General features: G+C 44.7%; 1 protein-coding gene across 1 annotated transcript in view; it reads left to right on the forward strand.

The window, feature by feature from the left end:
* The first annotated feature begins 15,062 nt into the window (after positions 1-15,062).
* Positions 15,063-19,119, forward strand: part of LOC134339932 (uromodulin-like) — a 43,946-nt gene continuing 39,889 nt past the window's right edge. Inside the window, exons 1-2 of the mRNA XM_063036719.1 lie at positions 15,063-15,106; positions 15,982-16,058. Of these exons, the coding sequence (XP_062892789.1) occupies positions 15,063-15,106; positions 15,982-16,058 (121 nt within the window). The remainder of the gene's footprint in view (positions 15,107-15,981; positions 16,059-19,119) is intronic.

Consider the following 19,119-nt stretch of genomic DNA (forward strand, 5'->3'; position numbering starts at 1 on the left):
AATAGCATGAGACAATGTAACACAATGGGGTTGAAGGATAGTAGATATGACAGTTAGATAACACAGTAATACCATGAGACATTCGAGCAGAATGGGGTTGAGGGGGGATAGTCGATACGGCAGTAATACCATGAGACTTTGGTGCTGAATTGGATTGACGAATAGTAGATAAGACAGTAATACCATGAGACTTTGGAGCAGAATAGGGTTGAGGGGAGATAGTTGATTAGACATTAATAGCATGAGATGTTGGAGCAGAATGGGGCTGAGCGAACAGTAGATACGACAGTAAAACCATGAGACATAGGAGCAGAATGGGGTTGAGGGGATACTAGATAGGACAGTAATATCATGAGACATTGGAGCAGAATGGAGTTCAGGGAAAGTAGATAAGACAGTAATACCGTGAGACATTGTAGCAGAATGAGGATGAGGGATTCTATATACGACAGTAATACCATGAGACACTGGAGCAGAATGGGGATGAGGGGATAGCAGATGCGACAGTAAGAACATCAGACCTTGGAGCAGAATGGGTCTCAGGGGAGAGTAGAAATGACAGTAATAGCATAAGACATTGGAGCAGAATGGGGCTGAGGGGATAGTAGATAAGACAGTACTAGCATGAGACATTGGAGCAGAATGAGGTTGAGGGATAGTAGATATGACAGTAACACCATGAGAAATTGGTGCAGAATGGGTTTGAGGGTGAGTAATAGATAAGACAGTAATACCATGAAACTATGGAGCAGCATGGGGTTGAGGGGGGATAGTAGAAGATAAGACAGGAATACCATGAGACATTGGAGCAGAATGGGGCTCAGTGGAGAGTAGGAATGACAGTAATACCGTAAGACATTGGAGGAGAATGGGGTTGTGGGTGGACAGTAGATAGGACAGTAATACCATGAGATATTGGAGCAGAATGGGGTTGAGGCGAGAGTAGATAACACAGTAATACCATGAGACATTCGAGCAGAATGGGGTTGAGAGGGGATAGTAGATACGACAGTAATACCATGAGACATTGGTGCTGAATTGGATTGACGAATAGTAGATAAGACAGTAATACCATGAGAAATTGGAGCAGAATGGGGTGGAGGGGATAGTCGATACGACAGTAATACCGTGAGACATTGGAGCAGAATAAGGCTGAGGGGATAGTAGATAAGACAGTAATACCTTGAGATATTGGAGCAGAATGGGGTTGAGGGAATACTAGATAGGACAGTAATACCATGAGACATTGGAGCAGACTGGGGTTGAGGGAATACCAGATAGGACAGTAATACCATGAGACATTGGAGCAGAATGGGGTGGAGGGGATAGTAGATACGACAGTAATACCATGAGTCATTGGAGCAGAATGGGGTTGAGGGATTGCAGATACGACAGTAACACCATGAGAAATTGGAGCTGAATGGTTTTGAGGGGAGTGTAGATAACACTGTAATACCATGAGGTATTGGAGCAGAATGGGGTTGAGGGGAGAGTAGATGGGTCAGTAATACCATGAGACTATGGAGCAGAATTGGGTTGAGGCATAGTAGATACGACAGTAATACCATGAGACATTGGAGCAGAGTGGTGTTGAGGGGACGATAGTTAAAATAAATTAAATTATAAATTAAATAGGTGCAGGAGTAGGCCATTCGGCCCTTCGAGCCTGCACCGCCATTTATTATGATCATGGCTGATCATCCAACTCAGAACCCAGCCTTCCCTCCATACCCCCTGACCCCTGTAGCCACAAGGGCCATATCTAACTTCCTTTTAAACATAGCTAATGAACTGGCCTCAACAGTTTGCTGTGGCAGAGAATTCCACAGATTCACCACTCTCTGTGTGAAGAAGTTTTTCCTAACCTCGGTCCTAAAAGGCTTCCCCTCTATCCTCAAACTGTGACCCCTCGTTCTAGACCTCCCCAACATCGGGAACAATCTTCCTGCATCTAGCCTGTCCAATCCCTTTAGGATCTTATACGTTTCAATCAGATCCCCCCTCAATCTTCTAAATTCCAACGAGTACAAGCCCAGTTCATCCAGTCTTTCTTCATATGAAAGACCTGCCATCCCAGGAATCAATCTGGTGAACCTTCTTTGTACTCCCTCTATGGCAAAGATGTCTTTCCTCAGATTAGGGGACCAAAACTGCACACAATACTCCAGGTGTGGTCTCACCAAGGCCTTGTACAACTGCAGTAGTACCTCCCTGCTCCTGTACTCGAATCCTCTCGCTATAAATGCCAGCATACCGTTCGCCTTTTTCACCGCCTGCTGTACCTGCATGCCCACTTTCAATGACTGGTGTATAATGACACCCAGGTCTCGTTGCACCTCCCCTTTTCCTAATCGGCCACCATTCAGATAATAATCTGTTTTCCTATTTTTGCCACCAAAGTGGATAACTTCACATTTATCCACATTAAATTGCATCTGCCATGAGTTTGCCCACTCACCCAACCTATCCAAGTCACCCTGCATCCTCTTAGCATCCTCCTCACTGCTAACACTGCCACCCAGCTTCGTGTCATCCGCAAACTTGGAGATGCTGCATTTAATTCCCTCATCCAAGTCATTAATATATATTGTAAACAACTGGGGTCCCAGCACTGAGCCTTGCGGTACCCCACTAGTCACCGCCTGCCATTCTGAAAAGGTCCCGTTTATTCCCACTCTTTGCTTCCTGTCTGCTAACCAATTCTCCACCCACACCAATACCTTACCCCCAATACCGTGTGCTTTAAGTTTGCACACTAATCTCCTATGTGGGACCTTGTCAAAAGCCTTTTGAAAATCCAAATATACCACATCCACTGGTTCTCCCCTATCCACTCTACTAGTTACATCCTCAAAAAATTCTATGAGATTCGTCAGACATGATTTTCCTTTCACAAATCCATGCTGACTTTGTCCGATCATTTCACCGCTTTCCAAATGTGCTGTTATCACATCCTTGATAACTGACTCCAGCAGTTTCCCCACCACCGACGTTAGGCTAACCGGCCTATAATTCCCCGGCTTCTCTCTCCCTCCTTTTTTAAAAAGTGGGGTTACATTAGCCACCCTCCAATCCTCAGGAACTAGTCCAGAATCTAACGAGTTTTGAAAAATTATCACTAATGCATCCACTATTTCTTGGGCCACTTCCTTAAGCACTCTGGGATGCAGACCATCTGGCCCTGGGGATTTATCTGCCTTCAATCCCTTCAATTTACCTAACACCACTTCCCTACTAACATGTATTTCGCTCAGTTCCTCCATCTCACTGGACCCTCTGTCCCTTACTATTTCTGGAAGATTATTTAAGACAGTAATACCATGAGACATTGGAGCAGAACGGGGTTGAGGAGGGATTGCAGATATGACAGTAACACCATGAGACATTGGAGCAGAATGGTTTTGAGGGGAGAGCAATTAACACAGTAATACCATGAGGCATTGGAGCAGAATGAGGTTGAGGGATAGTAGATAAGACAGTAATACCATGAGACATTGGAACAGAATGGGGCTGAGGTGATAGTAGATACTACAGTAAGACCATCAGACATTGGAGCAGAATGGGGTTGTGGTGGTATAGTAGATATGACAGTAATACCATGAGACACTGGAGCAGAATGGGGATGAGGGGATAGCAGATACGACAGTAAGGCCATCCGACATTGGAGCAGAATGTGGCTCAGGGGAGAGTAGAAATGACAGTAATAGCATAAGACATTGGAGCAGAATGGGGCTGAGGGGATAGTAGATAAGACAGTAATAGCATGAGACAATGTAACACAATGGGGTTGAAGGATAGTAGATATGACAGTTAGATAACACAGTAATACCATGAGACATTCGAGCAGAATGGGGTTGAGGGGGGATAGTCGATACGGCAGTAATACCATGAGACTTTGGTGCTGAATTGGATTGACAAATAGTAGATAAGACAGTAATACCATGAGACTTTGGAGCAGAATAGGGTTGAGGGGAGATAGTTGATTAGACATTAATAGCATGAGATGTTGGAGCAGAATGGGGCTGAGCGAACAGTAGATACGACAGTAAAACCATGAGACATTGGAGCAGAATGGAGTTGAGGGAAAGTAGATAAGACAGTAATTCCTTGAGATATTGGAGCAGAATGGGGTTGAGGGAATACTAGATAGGACAGTAATACCATGAGACATTGGAGCAGAATGGAGTTGAGGGAAAGTAGATAAGACAGTAATTCCTTGAGATATTGGAGCAGAATGGGGTTGAGGGAATACTAGATAGGACAGTAATACCATGAGACATTGGAGCAGAATGGGGTTGAGGGAATAGTAGAAAAGACAGTAATTCCATGACACTTTGGAGCAGATTGGGTTTGAGGGGACAGTAGAGACGACAGTAATACCATGAGACATTGGAACAGTATGGGGTTGAGGGGGAATAGTAGATAGGAAAGTAATACCAAGAGACATTGGAGCAGAGTAGTGTAGAGGGGACAATAGTTAAGACAGTAATACCTTGAGACATTGGAGCAGAATGGGGCTGAGGGAATAGCAGATAAGACAGTAATACCATGAGGCATTGGAGCAGAATGGGGCGGACGGGATAGTAGATAAGACAGTAATACCAAGAGACACTGGAGCAGAATGGGGTTGAGGGGATAGTAGGTACGACAGTAATACCTTGAGACATTGGAGCAGAATGGGGTTGAGGGATTGCAGATACGACAGTAATAGCATGAGACTTTGGAGCAGAATAGGGTTGAGGGGAGATAGTAGATTAGACATTAATGCCATGAGACATTGGAGCAGAATGGGGCTGAGGGGAGATTGTAGGTAAGACAATGAGATATTGGAGCAGAAAGGGGCCGAGGGAATAGTAGATACGACAGTAATAGCATGAGACATTGGAGCAGAATGGGTCTGAGTGAATACTAGATAGGACAGTAATATCATGAGATATTGGAGCAGAATGGGGCTAAGGTGATAGTAGATAAGACAGTAATACCATGAGATATTGGAGCAGAACGGGGTTGAAGGGATAGTAGATAAGTCATTAATACCATGAGACACTGGAGCAAAATGGGGTTGATGGAAAGTAGATAAGACAGTAATACCTTGAGACATTGGAGCAGAATGGGGTTGAATGAATACCAGATAGGACAGTAATATCATGAGATATTGGAGCAGAATAGGGTTGAGGGGAGATAGTAGATTAAACATTAATGCCATGAGACATTGGAGCAGAATGAGGCTGAGGGAAAAGTAGATACAACAGTTAAACCATGAGACATTGGAGCGGAATGGAGTTGAGGGAAAGTAGATAAGACAGTAATACCTTGAGACATTGGAGCAGAATGAGGTTGAGGGAATACTAGATAGGACAGTAATATCATGGGACATTGGTGTTAATTGGATTGACGAATAGTAGATAAGACAGTAATACCATGAGAAATTGGAGCAGACTGGGGTTGAGGGAATACCAGATAGGACAGTAATACCATGAGACACTGGAGCAGAATGAGAATGAGGGGATAGTAGCTGAGACAGTAATACCATGAGACACTGGAGCAGAATCAGGATGAGGGATAGTAGATATGACAGTAATACCATGAGACATTGGAGCAGAATGGGGCTGAGGTGATAGTAGATACTACAGTAAGACCATCAGACATTGGAGCAGAATGGGGTTGTTTTGGTATAGTAGATAGGACAGTAATACCAAGAGACATAGGAGCAGAATGAATTTGAGGGATACTAGATTCGACAGTAATAACATGAGACATTGCAGCATTATGGGCTGGAGGGGGGATAGTAAATGAGACATAATACCATGAGACATTGGTGCAGAATGGGGTTAAAGGGGAGTAACAGGTAAGACAGTAATACCATGAGACTATGGAGCAGAATGGGGTTCAGCGGGGATAGTAGATGTGACAGTAATACCATGAGACATTAGAGCAGAATGGGGCTCAGGGGAGAGTAGGAATGACAGTAATACCATAAGACATTGGAGGAGAATGGGGTTGATGAGGGGATAGTAGATAGTTCAGTAATACCATGAGATATTGGAGCAGAATGAAATTGAGGGATACTAGACATGACAGTAATAACATGAGACATTGGAGCAGAATGGTGTTGAGGGAATAGTAGGTACGACAGTAATACCATGAACCTTTGGAGCAGAATGGGGTTGAGGGAATAGTAGAAATGACAGTAATACCAAGAGACATTGGAGCAGAGTAGTGTAGAGGGGACAATAGTTAAGACAGTAATACCTTGAGACATTGGAGCAGAATGGGCCTGAGGGAATAGCAGATAAGACAGTAATACCATGAGGCATTGGAGCAGAATGGGGCGGACGGGATAGTAGATAAGACAGTAATACCAAGAGACACTGGAGCAGAATGGGGTTGAGGGGATAGTAGGTACGACAGTAATACCTTGAGACATTGGAGCAGAATGGGGTTGAGGGATTGCAGATACGACAGTAATAGCATGAGACTTTGGAGCAGAATAGGGTTGAGGGGAGATAGTAGATTAGACATTAATGCCATGAGACATTGGAGCAGAATGGGGCTGAGGGGAGATTGTAGGTAAGACAATGAGATATTGGAGCAGAAAGGGGCCGAGGGAATAGTAGATACGACAGTAATAGCATGAGACATTGGAGCAGAATGGGTCTGAGTGAATACTAGATAGGACAGTAATATCATGAGATATTGGAGCAGAATGGGGCTAAGGTGATAGTAGATAAGACAGTAATACCATGAGATATTGGAGCAGAACGGGGTTGAAGGGATAGTAGATAAGTCATTAATACCATGAGACACTGGAGCAAAATGGGGTTGATGGAAAGTAGATAAGACAGTAATACCTTGAGACATTGGAGCAGAATGGGGTTGAATGAATACTAGATAGGACAGTAATATCATGAGATATTGGAGCAGAATAGGGTTGAGGGGAGATAGTAGATTAAACATTAATGCCATGAGACATTGGAGCAGAATGAGGCTGAGGGAAAAGTAGATACAACAGTTAAACCATGAGACATTGGAGCGGAATGGAGTTGAGGGAAAGTAGATAAGACAGTAATACCAAGAGACATAGGAGCAGAATGAATTTGAGGGATACTAGATACGACAGTAATAACATGAGACATTGCAGCATTATGGGCTGGAGGGGGGATAGTAAATGAGACATAATACCATGAGACATTGGTGCAGAATGGGGTTAAAGGGGAGTAACAGGTAAGACAGTAATACCATGAGACTATGGAGCAGAATGGGGTTCAGCGGGGATAGTAGATGTGACAGTAATACCATGAGACATTAGAGCAGAATGGGGCTCAGGGGAGAGTAGGAATGACAGTAATACCATAAGACATTGGAGGAGAATGGGGTTGATGAGGGGATAGTAGATAGTTCAGTAATACCATGAGATATTGGAGCAGAATGAAATTGAGGGATACTAGACATGACAGTAATAACATGAGACATTGGAGCAGAATGGTGTTGAGGGAATAGTAGGTACGACAGTAATACCATGAACCTTTGGAGCAGAATGGGGTTGAGGGAATAGTAGAAATGACAGTAATATCAAGAGACATTGGAGCAGAATGGGATTGAGGGGATACTAGATAAGACCGTAATATCATGACACATTGGAGCAGAATGGAGTTGAGGGAAAGTAGATAAGACAGTAATACCATGAGACATTGGAGCAGAATGAGGATGAGGGATTGTAGATACGACAGTAATACCATGAGACACTGGAGCAGAATGGGGATGAGGGGATAGCAGATACGACAGTAATAGCATGAGACATTGTAACAGAATGGGGTTGAAGGATAGTAGATATGACAGTAACACCATGAGAAATTGGTGCAGAATGGGTTTGAGGGTGAGTAATAGATAAGACAGTAATACCATGACACTATGGAGTAGCATGGGGTTGAGGGGGAATAGTAGATATGAAAGTAATACCATGAGACATTGGAGCAGAATGAGGCTGAGGGGATAGTCGATAAGGCAGTAATAGCATGAGACATTGTAACAGAATGGGGTTGAAGGATAGTAGATATGACAGTAACACCATGAGAAATTGGTGCAGAATGGGGCTCAGTGGAGAGTGGAAATGACTGTAATACCATAACACATTAGAGGAGTATGGGGTTGTGGGGGGACAGTAGATAGGACAGTAATACCATGAGATATTGGAGCAGAATGGGGTTGAGGGGAGAGTACATAACACAGTAAGACCATGAGACATTGGAGCAGTATGGGTCTGAGTGAATACTAGATAGGACAGTAATGTCATGAGATATTGGAGCAGAATGGTGCTGAGGTGATAGTAGATAAGACAGTAATACCATGAGATATTAGAGCTGAACGGGGTTGAAGGGATAGTAGATAAGACAGTAATACCATGAGACACTGGAGCAGAACGGGGTTGAGGGAATAGTAGATAACACAGTAATACCATGAGATATTGGAGCAGAATGGGGTTGAGGGGAGAGTAGATAACACAGTAATACCATGAGACATTGGAGCAGAATGGGTCTGAGTGAATACTATATAGGACAGTAATATCATGAGATATTGGAGCAGAATAGGGTTGAGGGGAGATAGTAGATTAGACATTAATGCCATGAGACGTTGGAGCAAAATGGGGCTGATGTGATAGTAGATAAGACAGTAATACCATGAGATATTGGAGCAGAACGGGGTTGAAGGGATAGTATATAAGACAGTAATACCATGGGACATTTGAGCTTTTTGGAGCTTTGTCCTTTTTGAACAGGTCATACTTCCCCAAGAAGAGATCCAAATTATCCAAGAATCTGAAGCCCTGCCCCCTACACCAGTCTCTCAGCCACGCATTCATCTGCCTGATCCTACCATTCTTGCCCTCGCTAGCACGTGGCACAGGTAGCAAACCCGAGATTACTACCCTGGAGGTCCTGCTTCTCAGCTTCCTTCCTAACTTCTGGAACTCTCTCTTCGGGACCTCCTGCTTTGTCCTATCTATGTCATTGGTACCAACATGTACCAAGACAACTGGCTGCTCACCCTCCCCCTTTAGAATATTCAGGACTCGATACGAGACATCCTGTACCCTGGCACCTGGGAGGCAACACACTATGCGGGTATCTCTATCAGGTTCACAGAATCTCCTGTCCGTTCCCCTGACTATGGAATCCCCTATGACTACTGTATTTCTCTTCTCCCTCCTTCTCTCCTGCACAACAGCTCAGTGCCAGAGACCCGGTCACTGTGGGTGTCCCCTGTCAGGTCATCCCCCTCAACAGCATCCAGAACAAGATATTTGTTGCTGAGGGGGACAGCCACAGGTGTGCTCTCCACTATCCGGGCATTTCCCTTCCCTCTCTTGACAGTGACCCAGTTTTCTGACCCCTGTAGCCTAGGAATGACTACCTCCCTGTAGCTCCTGTCTATGACCTCTTCACTTTCCCTAATAAGCAGTAGGTCATCAAGCTGCAGCTCCAGATCCCTAACACGGTCTCCAAGGAGCTGTATCTCGGTGCACCTGGTGCAGATGTGGCCATCAGGGATGCTGAAGGTCTCCCAGGATTCCCACATCTGACACCCTGAACAAAGCACTAACCCTGCAGGCATGCTATCTAATTCTACAGGAATGAAACAGGAAAAATGAGTCTACTCACCCACTTACCTCGCCAAACAGATGAACTTTTTAAACCGTTAGCTGTGAGAGCCCTGCTGTTCCTGTCTGTCCGGGCCAATTCATGCGGGGGGGGGTGGGGTGGCGGGGTGGAGGAGAAAAAAAAATGTTGGCGCTTCACTCTCACCTCTTCCCATTTACTACCGAAGCCCATTGAAGCCAAAGCCCTACACTCTGCTCCCACTCACTCCGCTGCCCGCTGTATAGGGTGGTCTCCTTTTTAAACTCTCCACGCAGTCCTGTTGACGTCACGTGCCTGCGCAGTCTCGCACTTCTTGCGCTCGAAGAAGTTTTTTAAAAAACTGCCTTCCTTCAGAATTCAGCTCCCACGACGCTCTGTACTCCCAATCCAAAAGATAAGACAGTAATACCATGAGACATTGCAGCAGGATGGGGCTGAAGGGATAGTAGATAAGACAGTAACAGGATGAGACACTGGAACAGAATGGGGTTGAGGGGATAGCAGATAAGACAGTAATGCCATGAGATATTGGAGCAGAATGGAGTTGAGGGGGATAGTAGATAAGATAGTAATACTATCAGACATTGGAGCAGAATGGAGTCATTTGTCCTATTGAATCTACTTTGCTATTTGATCATGGCTGATCGATTTCCCTCTCAACATCTCTCCTGCCTTCTTCCATTAACTTTTTACGCCCTAACTTATCAAGAATCTATCAACCTCGGCTTTGAATACACTCAGTTACCTGGCCTCCACAGTGGCAGCTTGTGGCAATGAATTCCACAGATTCACCACCCCGGCTAAAGATTTCCATCTCATCTCTCTTCAAAATGGACATCCCTCTATTTTGATATTGTGCCCTTTGGTCCTGGACTCCCCCACTATAGATGCACTTAAGAAATTCTTTCTCTTCACTTACTGAGTCCCAGTGAACTTGGGGAAATTAAAATGACTCACAACAATAATGTCGAGGACCTTCACTCCATCCAGAAGAAGCAGGATTTCCCAGTGGCCAACCAATTTAATTCCACAGCTCAGTCCCTTTCCGACATCCTGACAGCCTGAAATCAATTTTTCTAACTTCTGTTAATTTCTCCTCTATCTTTTTTTCCATTCCCCATTCTGGCTCTCTTCTTTACACCTTCTCTTCTGCTCACCTGCCTTTCACCTCCCTCTGGTACTCCTCTTCCTTCCCTTTCTCCTGTGGTGTACTCTCCTCTCTTAACAAATTCCTTTTCCACGTAACACATCCCAGCTTCTCACATTATCCCAACTTCTCCCACCCATTTACCTTTCCTCTCTCCTGGTTTCACCTATCACCCTGTATCACTTATCACCCTCTAGCTGCTCCATCCCACCTCCTTATTTACACGGAGAAAACTATGTTATTCTAGATTAAACTTGATCAGCTACTCTTCTGGCTGATTTCACCAGATTCATGGGACATGTGTTTAAAGTGAGAGCTGGAAAGTTTAAAGGAGATGTGTGGGGCAAAGTTTTTTACCCACACAGTTGTGGCTGCCTGAAAGAGGTTGCCAGTTGTTAAGGTGAAAGCAGATGCAATAGTGGTTGTGTCTGCGAGCACGCCGTAAACACACTCCTTACACACACACACACACACAAACACTGCTTTGCCATTCTTCTGTTGTTGTGTTGAGTGGGCGCACTTCAATGTCTTCCCCAGTGCGTTCTCATAATGTATCCTAAACCAAGCGGATGTGCTCAGGTTGGCCGTATACGGCAGAATATTCCATTTCTTTAGTCATGGGATGTGTAAATATGTATATGTTGCTTGTATCCTTTACTTAAGGCAGATACTTATGTTTATTTTGTAATATGATGGTAACTAATTGTACGGTGCATCATATTCTAATTTATGTGTTGTATTAAGGTAACGTTTTTTTTGGTAATTAAAGATGGTATGTCCTGGTGCCTTACAAAAAAAGAAACTTTTCACCCTCAGTGGATAGATAGATAGATAGATACTTTATTGATCCCAAAGGAAATTACAGTGTCACGGTAGCATTAGAAGTGCACAGATATGCAAACATTAGAAGAGAACTAAGAAAGAATTAAAAAAAAATAGGTTACCTCAAACTTCATCACTTCCCCTAGGTTGACTCATTATAGAGCCGAATTGCCGAGGGTAAGAATGACCTCATCTTGCACTCTTTGGAGCAGCGCAGTTGTCTCAGTCTATCACTAAAAGTGCTCCTCTGTTCAGCCAAGGTGGCATGCCAACGGTAAGAAATATTGGCAGGATTTTCTGGAGGGTCCTTTGTTCTACTACAGACTCCAGTGTGTCCAGTCTGATTCCTAGAACAGAGCCAGCCTGACTCCTATGACAGAGCCAGCCTTTCTAATCAGTTTATTGAGCCTGTTGGCATCATCCGTGTTAATGCCAATACACCAGCACACCACCGAAGAAAAATGTACTGGCAACAGCAGATAAGTAGAATATGTGAAGGAGAGGCCTGCATACTCCAAAGGACCTCAGTCTCACTGGAGGGAGATGGGGGCTGCCAATATTATGGAGATATTTCAAAGTTGCTGGTGAATGCAGCAGGCCAAGCAGCATCTGTAGGAAGAGGTGCAGTCGACGTTTCAGGCCGAGACCCTTCGTCAGGACTAACTGAAGGAAGAGTGAGTAAGGGATTTCAAATCCCTTACTCACTCTTCCTTCAGTTAGTCCTGACGAAGGGTCTCGGCCTGAAATGTCGACTGCACCTCTTCCTACAGATGCTGCTTGGCCTGCTGCGTTCACCAGCAACTTTGATGTATGTTGCTTGAATTTCCAGCATCTGCAGAATTCCTGTTGTTTATGGAGATATTATTGTGTTTTCTGGTAGATCGCTTTTGTAAATGTTGGCAGTTTTCTTTACGCTACTTCCACTACTTTTTGTAAGTTTGATTTTTGACACACCTCACAAACACCCTTGCACTAAAGTGCAAAGTGACTCCAGCCATTCTTTTCCTTTGGTCATAAACCACATATTTAACAGAGGTGTACAAGATGTTTTCAGATCGACACATGAATGTGCAGGCAGAGAGATTTATCTTAAATTGGAATTTTGTACGGCACAGACAGCAAGGGTTGAAGGGCTTGTTCCTGTGCTGTAGAGTTTTATGTTCTACAGACATATTGATGCCACACAATAGCCTAAAACCTCCTTCACACCATCAATAAATGCGCCAGTTTTTGTATCATTGGCCATTCTTAGGCCTGAAAGATCAACTGTTTTTCCACTGGTGCTGCATGTTTCCAGCACTGAGGGTTTTCCACTCTCCAGTATCAGTGCAAGAATTACTGTAATAGTTCAATCTATGTATGGGATAAACGGCCACCTTGCTTCTCCAGCAATCTGGGGTCAATCTTGGGCTCTGGTGCCCTCTGTGTGGAGTTTGCACATTCCCCTGTGACTGTGTGGGTTTCCCTGGGGTGCTCTGGTTTTCTCCCACATCGCAAAGATGCTGCTGTAAAATGCCCCAGAACATGGGCTTAATGGCCGGATCATTCAAAGAGGCCGGTAACGGACTGATAAAGCTGTAGCAGTTAACTGGGGAAAAAACATTGACACTGAATCCCGGCACATTTACAAGGAGAGCTGCCACAAGAAAGCAGCTTCCATCATAAAGGACCTCCACCATTGAGGACATGCTCTCTTCTCATTGCTGCCTTCAAGAAGGAGTTTCCAGAGCCTTAGGTCCCACACAACAGGTCCTGGAACAGTTATTACCCTCAGCCATCAGGCTCTTGAACTAGAGTGGATAACTTCACTCACCCCAATACTGAAATGGTTCTACAAACTGCAGACTCACTTTCTAGGACTCAGTGTTCTCAGTATCTATGTTTCTATGTTTCTATTATTTCTTTCTATCTTTCTATCTTTCTTTCTTTCTTTCTTCTGTATTTCAACAGTTTGCCTTTTGCGCATTGATTGTGTTACGTACCCCGTAACTGGGTTGCCAAACCAGCAGAAATGGATCACTCAGTTGGAGTCTGGAGTACTAGAACTAAGAAAGTTTTATTAAAGAACCAAGCAACACAGTAATCGAAAGGATAAAAAATGCAACAGTTCAGCGATGATAAACACACATGTGCACAGAATTAAGATAACAGCATCAATCAAGCTCTATCGTTGTCTAGGGGTAAATGACCAAATTTCAAAGTGACTCAAAGTTCAGTCCAGTTTAGTAGTTCAGTTCGCAGTAATTGTTGCCATGGCGATGGACAACGTGGGGTGGGGAGGGAGAGAGAGAACGAGAACGACTGATCATTCAGACACGGCTTCACTCACAGACCGGCGATATGGCTCACAAGCAGCTTTTGGACGGGTCCTTGGTGATGTCACCTGAGGTCACCGACTGTGACCCCTCCTCCAGATGCGGTCGATCCTCTGCAGTGAACCCGGCACCCAGGCAAGGGCGGACACACACCGGGTTCCCGCTGATCGTACCTTTCCACCCTGGCCGTTGCCTGGTACTTCCCACCGACTCGTGAGAAGCGTACCGCTTCCAGGGTCTCGTTACCTCGGGTGGCGTGTGTCTTGCCTTAGCGAACCTGTCCCTTTTTATTCCCCTGCTGGGGTATCGCCTGTCCATCACTTCAAACAGTTCAAGGTTCAAAGGGGGGAGCTGCTCCAGACAGCTCTCTCTCCCCCGTCCCTTCATTACACATCTCCAGACGCTGCTCCATTGTTCCTTATCTCTCCTTCCCCTGAGGACAGGTGGCAGACAACTTGCTGATGTCACTGATGCTAACCCAGGCCAGCAAACATCTTAATTTTATGTGTATTCTCGTCACAATTGTTTGTCTGTTTTTGTTTTGTGTACAGTTTTTTCATTGATTCTATTGTATTTTGTACTGTGAATACCTGCAAGAAAATGAAACTAAAGGTGGTATATGGTGACATATATGTACTTGAATAATTACTTTGAACTTTGAGAATCAGGGTTATCATCACTTACGTATGCCATGAAATATATTGTTTTGTGACAGAAGAACAGTGTGATGCATAAAATATATAATAAATATGATGAAAACTATATATCGAATATGAAATAAGTAGTGTAAAAAGAAAGCAAAAAATGTGAGGTGGTGTGCATGGGTTCATGGACCGTTCAGAAATCTGACCGTGAAAGGGAAGCAGCTGTTCCTAAATCGTTGAGTGTGTGACTCCAGGGTTCTGTACCACCTCTCTGATGGTAGTAATGAGAAGAGGGCTTGTTCTGACTGGTGTGGGTCCTGCGTGATGGATGCTGTCTTCTTGAGGCATTGCCTTAGAAAGGTTGAAACACTGAACATTGTTCTGTCCCTCAGTCATAGACCCTGCACTCAGTAATCCCTGTGAAACCTATGTTGACCTGGATCAGCCCTGGAGGAGCACCAATTGTTCCCACACCCGGTGCAGTGGTGGACAATGGATGGGTGATGGAAATCTTGAAGTGGGATGGTACAGATTTAACAGGTAAAGTGAGGAGATAATCACTGAGAAACTGGACACAGAAGGGGAATGGAAACAGGGGAACAGGGGGTACAGATTTAACAGGTAACATGATGTGGTAGTCACTGAGATAAAGAGATGGTACAGATATAACAGGTAATGTGAGGTACAGATTTAACATTTAATGTGATGGTACAGATTTAACAGGTAATGTGAGGTAAAGACTTAACATTTAATGCTATGGTATAGATTTAACACAGATTTAACTGTGTTGGCATGTGGCCAAGTGGTTAAGGCATCAGTCTAGTGATCTGAAGGTCGCTAGTTCGAGGATCAGCTGAGGCAGCGTGTTGTGTCCTTGAGCAAGGCACTTAATCACACATTGCTCTGCAACGACACTGGTACCAAGCTGTATGGGTCCGAATGCCCTTCCCTTGGACAACATCGGTGGTGTGGAGAGGGGAGACTTGCAGCATGGGCAACTGCCAGTCTTCCATACAACCTTGCCCAGGCCTGCGCCCTGGAAACCTTCCAAGGTGCAAATCCATGGTCTCACGAGACTAATGGATGCCTATGAAAAAAAAAAGAGATTTAACAGATAATGTGAGGTATAGATTTAACTTTTAATGCCATGGTACAAATTTAATTGGTAACGTGAGGAGATAATCACTGAGAAACTGAACACCTGAATGTAAACAGAGAGCAAGGGAGTCTGGCATCAGCAGTGACTGCTCTGGGATGTGGTGTAAATACAGCGTCAGGGAAGATCCCATATTCTAGAGAGAAACAGAAAGGGGAAGGTAGAAGGAAGTGAGAGCAAAAGAAGGAAATCCCAGGATTGGGAGAATATTGACTAGGAACAAAGTGCAGGCACAAACTCACTCTGATTGCCATTTCAGTTCCGGAGGACGAAAGATTCCCGAGATAGTTGTTCGTGGTCATCGCTGCTCCGGGCAGAACCCAGGCTGGTTAAATGGTAAGTTGAGTGTTTACATCAGTGTGGATTAGCTCTTTTTCTGGGGAGGGTCAGACCAGTGACCCAGATCCCTTCAGAGGGCCCCGAGAGGACGAGGAAGCCAAACTCTCTGAGAGGTGCTCTTCACAGTCACCCAGACTGTCCTCCGGCTCTGGATCCTGTTGGAGTCTGGCAGAGGAGAATTTGAGTTTGAGTTTATGGTTGTCATAGACTGCTTACACAGGGTAAAATGCCACGGAAATTCCATTTGTATAGCAGTAGCACAGTACGTTACAAAGACTGTTTTGACCTCCCATTGGTCAGGGTTGAGCATAGATATTGCGTCCTGGCTGTCTAGATACACAAGCCTGGATAGTATGATATGGAGAGAAAGCTGTTGACCATGTAGCAGGCTCCTCCTCTCCACGCATCTGATGAACCCAAAGGAACAGCAGAGACCAATACAGGTTGTCATCCGCATTGTTGCAGGAGTTGCCAGTCAGCATTGAACTCAGCATAGGACTGCCTTAGGGACTCCAGCTCCGGATTATTCTTCCGGGGTTTACTCCCGAGGCTTTCCTCATTTATTGTATAGCTGCAAGATAGTGGAGGTTTGAGATCAGAGTTTTCCTTCTCCTGGATGAGCTGCTGACCATGGCTGATGAGCTATATCTGCTCAAAGCGACTGGTTTTAAGGCACCAGTAGCCTGCCTTTGCCCCTCCTCCTGTCAGTAGAAATGGTTCCGCCAGGCTTTGTAGCTAAGCCACACATGAAGGCCAGGTTGTCAGAGGCCATCTGAGGCACATGCCATTGGGAGCATTTAATAGGTAGTGGGAGCTTGTCCCCGCTACCACCCCCTGCTATAACAACCTTAGGGAGCAGTAATTACAAACATAAGTTAGATAAATCAGTATAAATGATGCATTAACCACATGGGCAAAAATAAATGAACAACAACACATTGTAACATTTGTGCAAGTTGAGAGCGAGAAAAAGAAGTACAGGCTTGATGTTGTTAGTGTCTTTTAGGTTGGTCCAAGAACCTGATGGCAGTGGGGAGGAAACTTATGCAGAACGAGGTGTGGTCCTTTAGGCTCCTGCACTGGCTGCCTAATGGCAGTATCAGGAAGAGGACATGAACGGGGTAGTGAGGGTCCCTTACGATGGTTGTCACCTGACTAAGTCATCACCTCTTGTGGATGTCATCGCCCATTGGTAGAGCTGTACCTGTGACAGAATTGGCCGGGTCCATCACTCACGTACCCGTACATTGCAGTTTCCGAGTAGAAAGATGGCATGCAACCAGTCAGAAACATCTGCAGATGCTGGAAATCTAAGCAACACACTCAAAATGCTGGAGGAACTCAGCAGACCAGGCAGCATCTTTGGAAAAATGTACAGTCGACGTTCTGGCCAAGACCCTTCAGCAGGACTGGGCAACCAGTCAGAATGTTTCCACTGAACATCTGCAGAAGTTTCCCATAGTTTTTTGATGACATGCCGTATCTCCACAATCCAAGAAAATAGAGGTGCTGTTTTGCCTTCATGATCCCTGCTATATGCTGGACCAGGATAGATCCTCTGAGATGTGACACCTCAGAAGCTAAAGCTGCTCACCCTTTCCATTCTATCTGTTAAATGAAGAATGGTGCAAGACAGCCTTACTTTCCCTTCCTAAAGTCAGTCAGTTCCTTGGTTTTGCCAGTGTTGAGAGCAAGTTTGTTGTGATGGCGGCTTTCAACCCACAATCAATCTCATAGAATGTAGAAGATAGGATGTTAGAGCTCAGTACACGTCCTCCATCCCACGTTGTTGTGTTATCCTTTAAACCTACTCTAAGATCAGTCTAACCCAGGGGTCCCCAACCTTTTTTGCACCGCGGACCAGTTTAATATTGACAATATTCTTGTGGACCGGCCAACCGGGGGTGGGGGGTGTGTTGTTCAAGTCGGGTGAAACTCACCTCAACATGTCTTTTACAGTTAGGGTTACCAACCTTCTCACTCCCAAATAAGGGACAAAAGTAGCAGTCAAATCCCGGGACACTTGTGTTTACCCCAGGAAAGACTACCATGACCATGAAGCCTTGCGCGGGCACCTGTTTGCGCATGTGTGACGTGTGCATGCACGTACGTGGCGATTTTTTTCCACTAATTGGTTTTGGCTTAATCTTCCCGACTATACTGTACATACATTATTTCTTCTTTATATAGGCTGTGTATTTATCAAATCATTCCTGCTTTTACTATATGTTAGTCTTATTTTCAATTTTATGTGTTATTTGGTATGATTTGGTAGGTTTTTTTTGGGTCTGGGAACGCTCAAAAATTTTGCCCATGTAAATTAATGGTAATTGCTTCTTTGCTTTATGCCATTTCGGCACGGAAGGTTTCATAGGAACGCTCTACCTTAGCGGGGGAAATATGGGACAAGGGCGGTTCCATATGGGACAAACCAATTTAGCCCGATATACGGGATGTCCCGGCAAGTACGGGACAGTTGGAAATCCTATGTTCAAGTTCAACAGTGCGTGACAGGGAATGAGGAAAGGTGCAACTGACTCATATCATTTCATCACGGCCGGGTAGCACATGCCTTGCTGTGGTTGGGGACCGCTGGTCAAACCCTTCCCTTCTATAAAGCCCCCCAATTTTTTTATCATCTATGTGTCTACCTGAGATTTTCTTAAATGTTTTTAATATATCTGCCTCTGCCACCATGCCCAGCAGGGTGTTCCATGCACTCACCACTCTGTGAGATGAATTTACCTTTGACATCTGGGTCTTGTAAGGCTCCTCATTGCCGTCTCAGATTCTGCCAACAAGATGGACGAATTTGTAGATGGCATTGGAGCTATGCTTAGATCTACAATCAAACATCTGGAGAGAGTAGGGCAGTGAGCTAAGAAGACAGGCCCAAGGTGTACGGGTGTTAATGGTCAGTGAGCAGGAGATGAGGATGTTGAAGATCTGATGGTCGCAGAATGCCAGTTTCCCAGAGTTAGTGTCATAGAAAAGTACAGCATAGAAACAGGCCCTTTAGTTCATTTAGTCCATGTCAAACTATTTAAACTGCCAACTC

This window comes from Mobula hypostoma, chromosome 31, assembly GCF_963921235.1.
Source record: "Mobula hypostoma chromosome 31, sMobHyp1.1, whole genome shotgun sequence".
Classification (NCBI taxonomy): Eukaryota; Metazoa; Chordata; class Chondrichthyes; order Myliobatiformes; family Myliobatidae; genus Mobula; species Mobula hypostoma.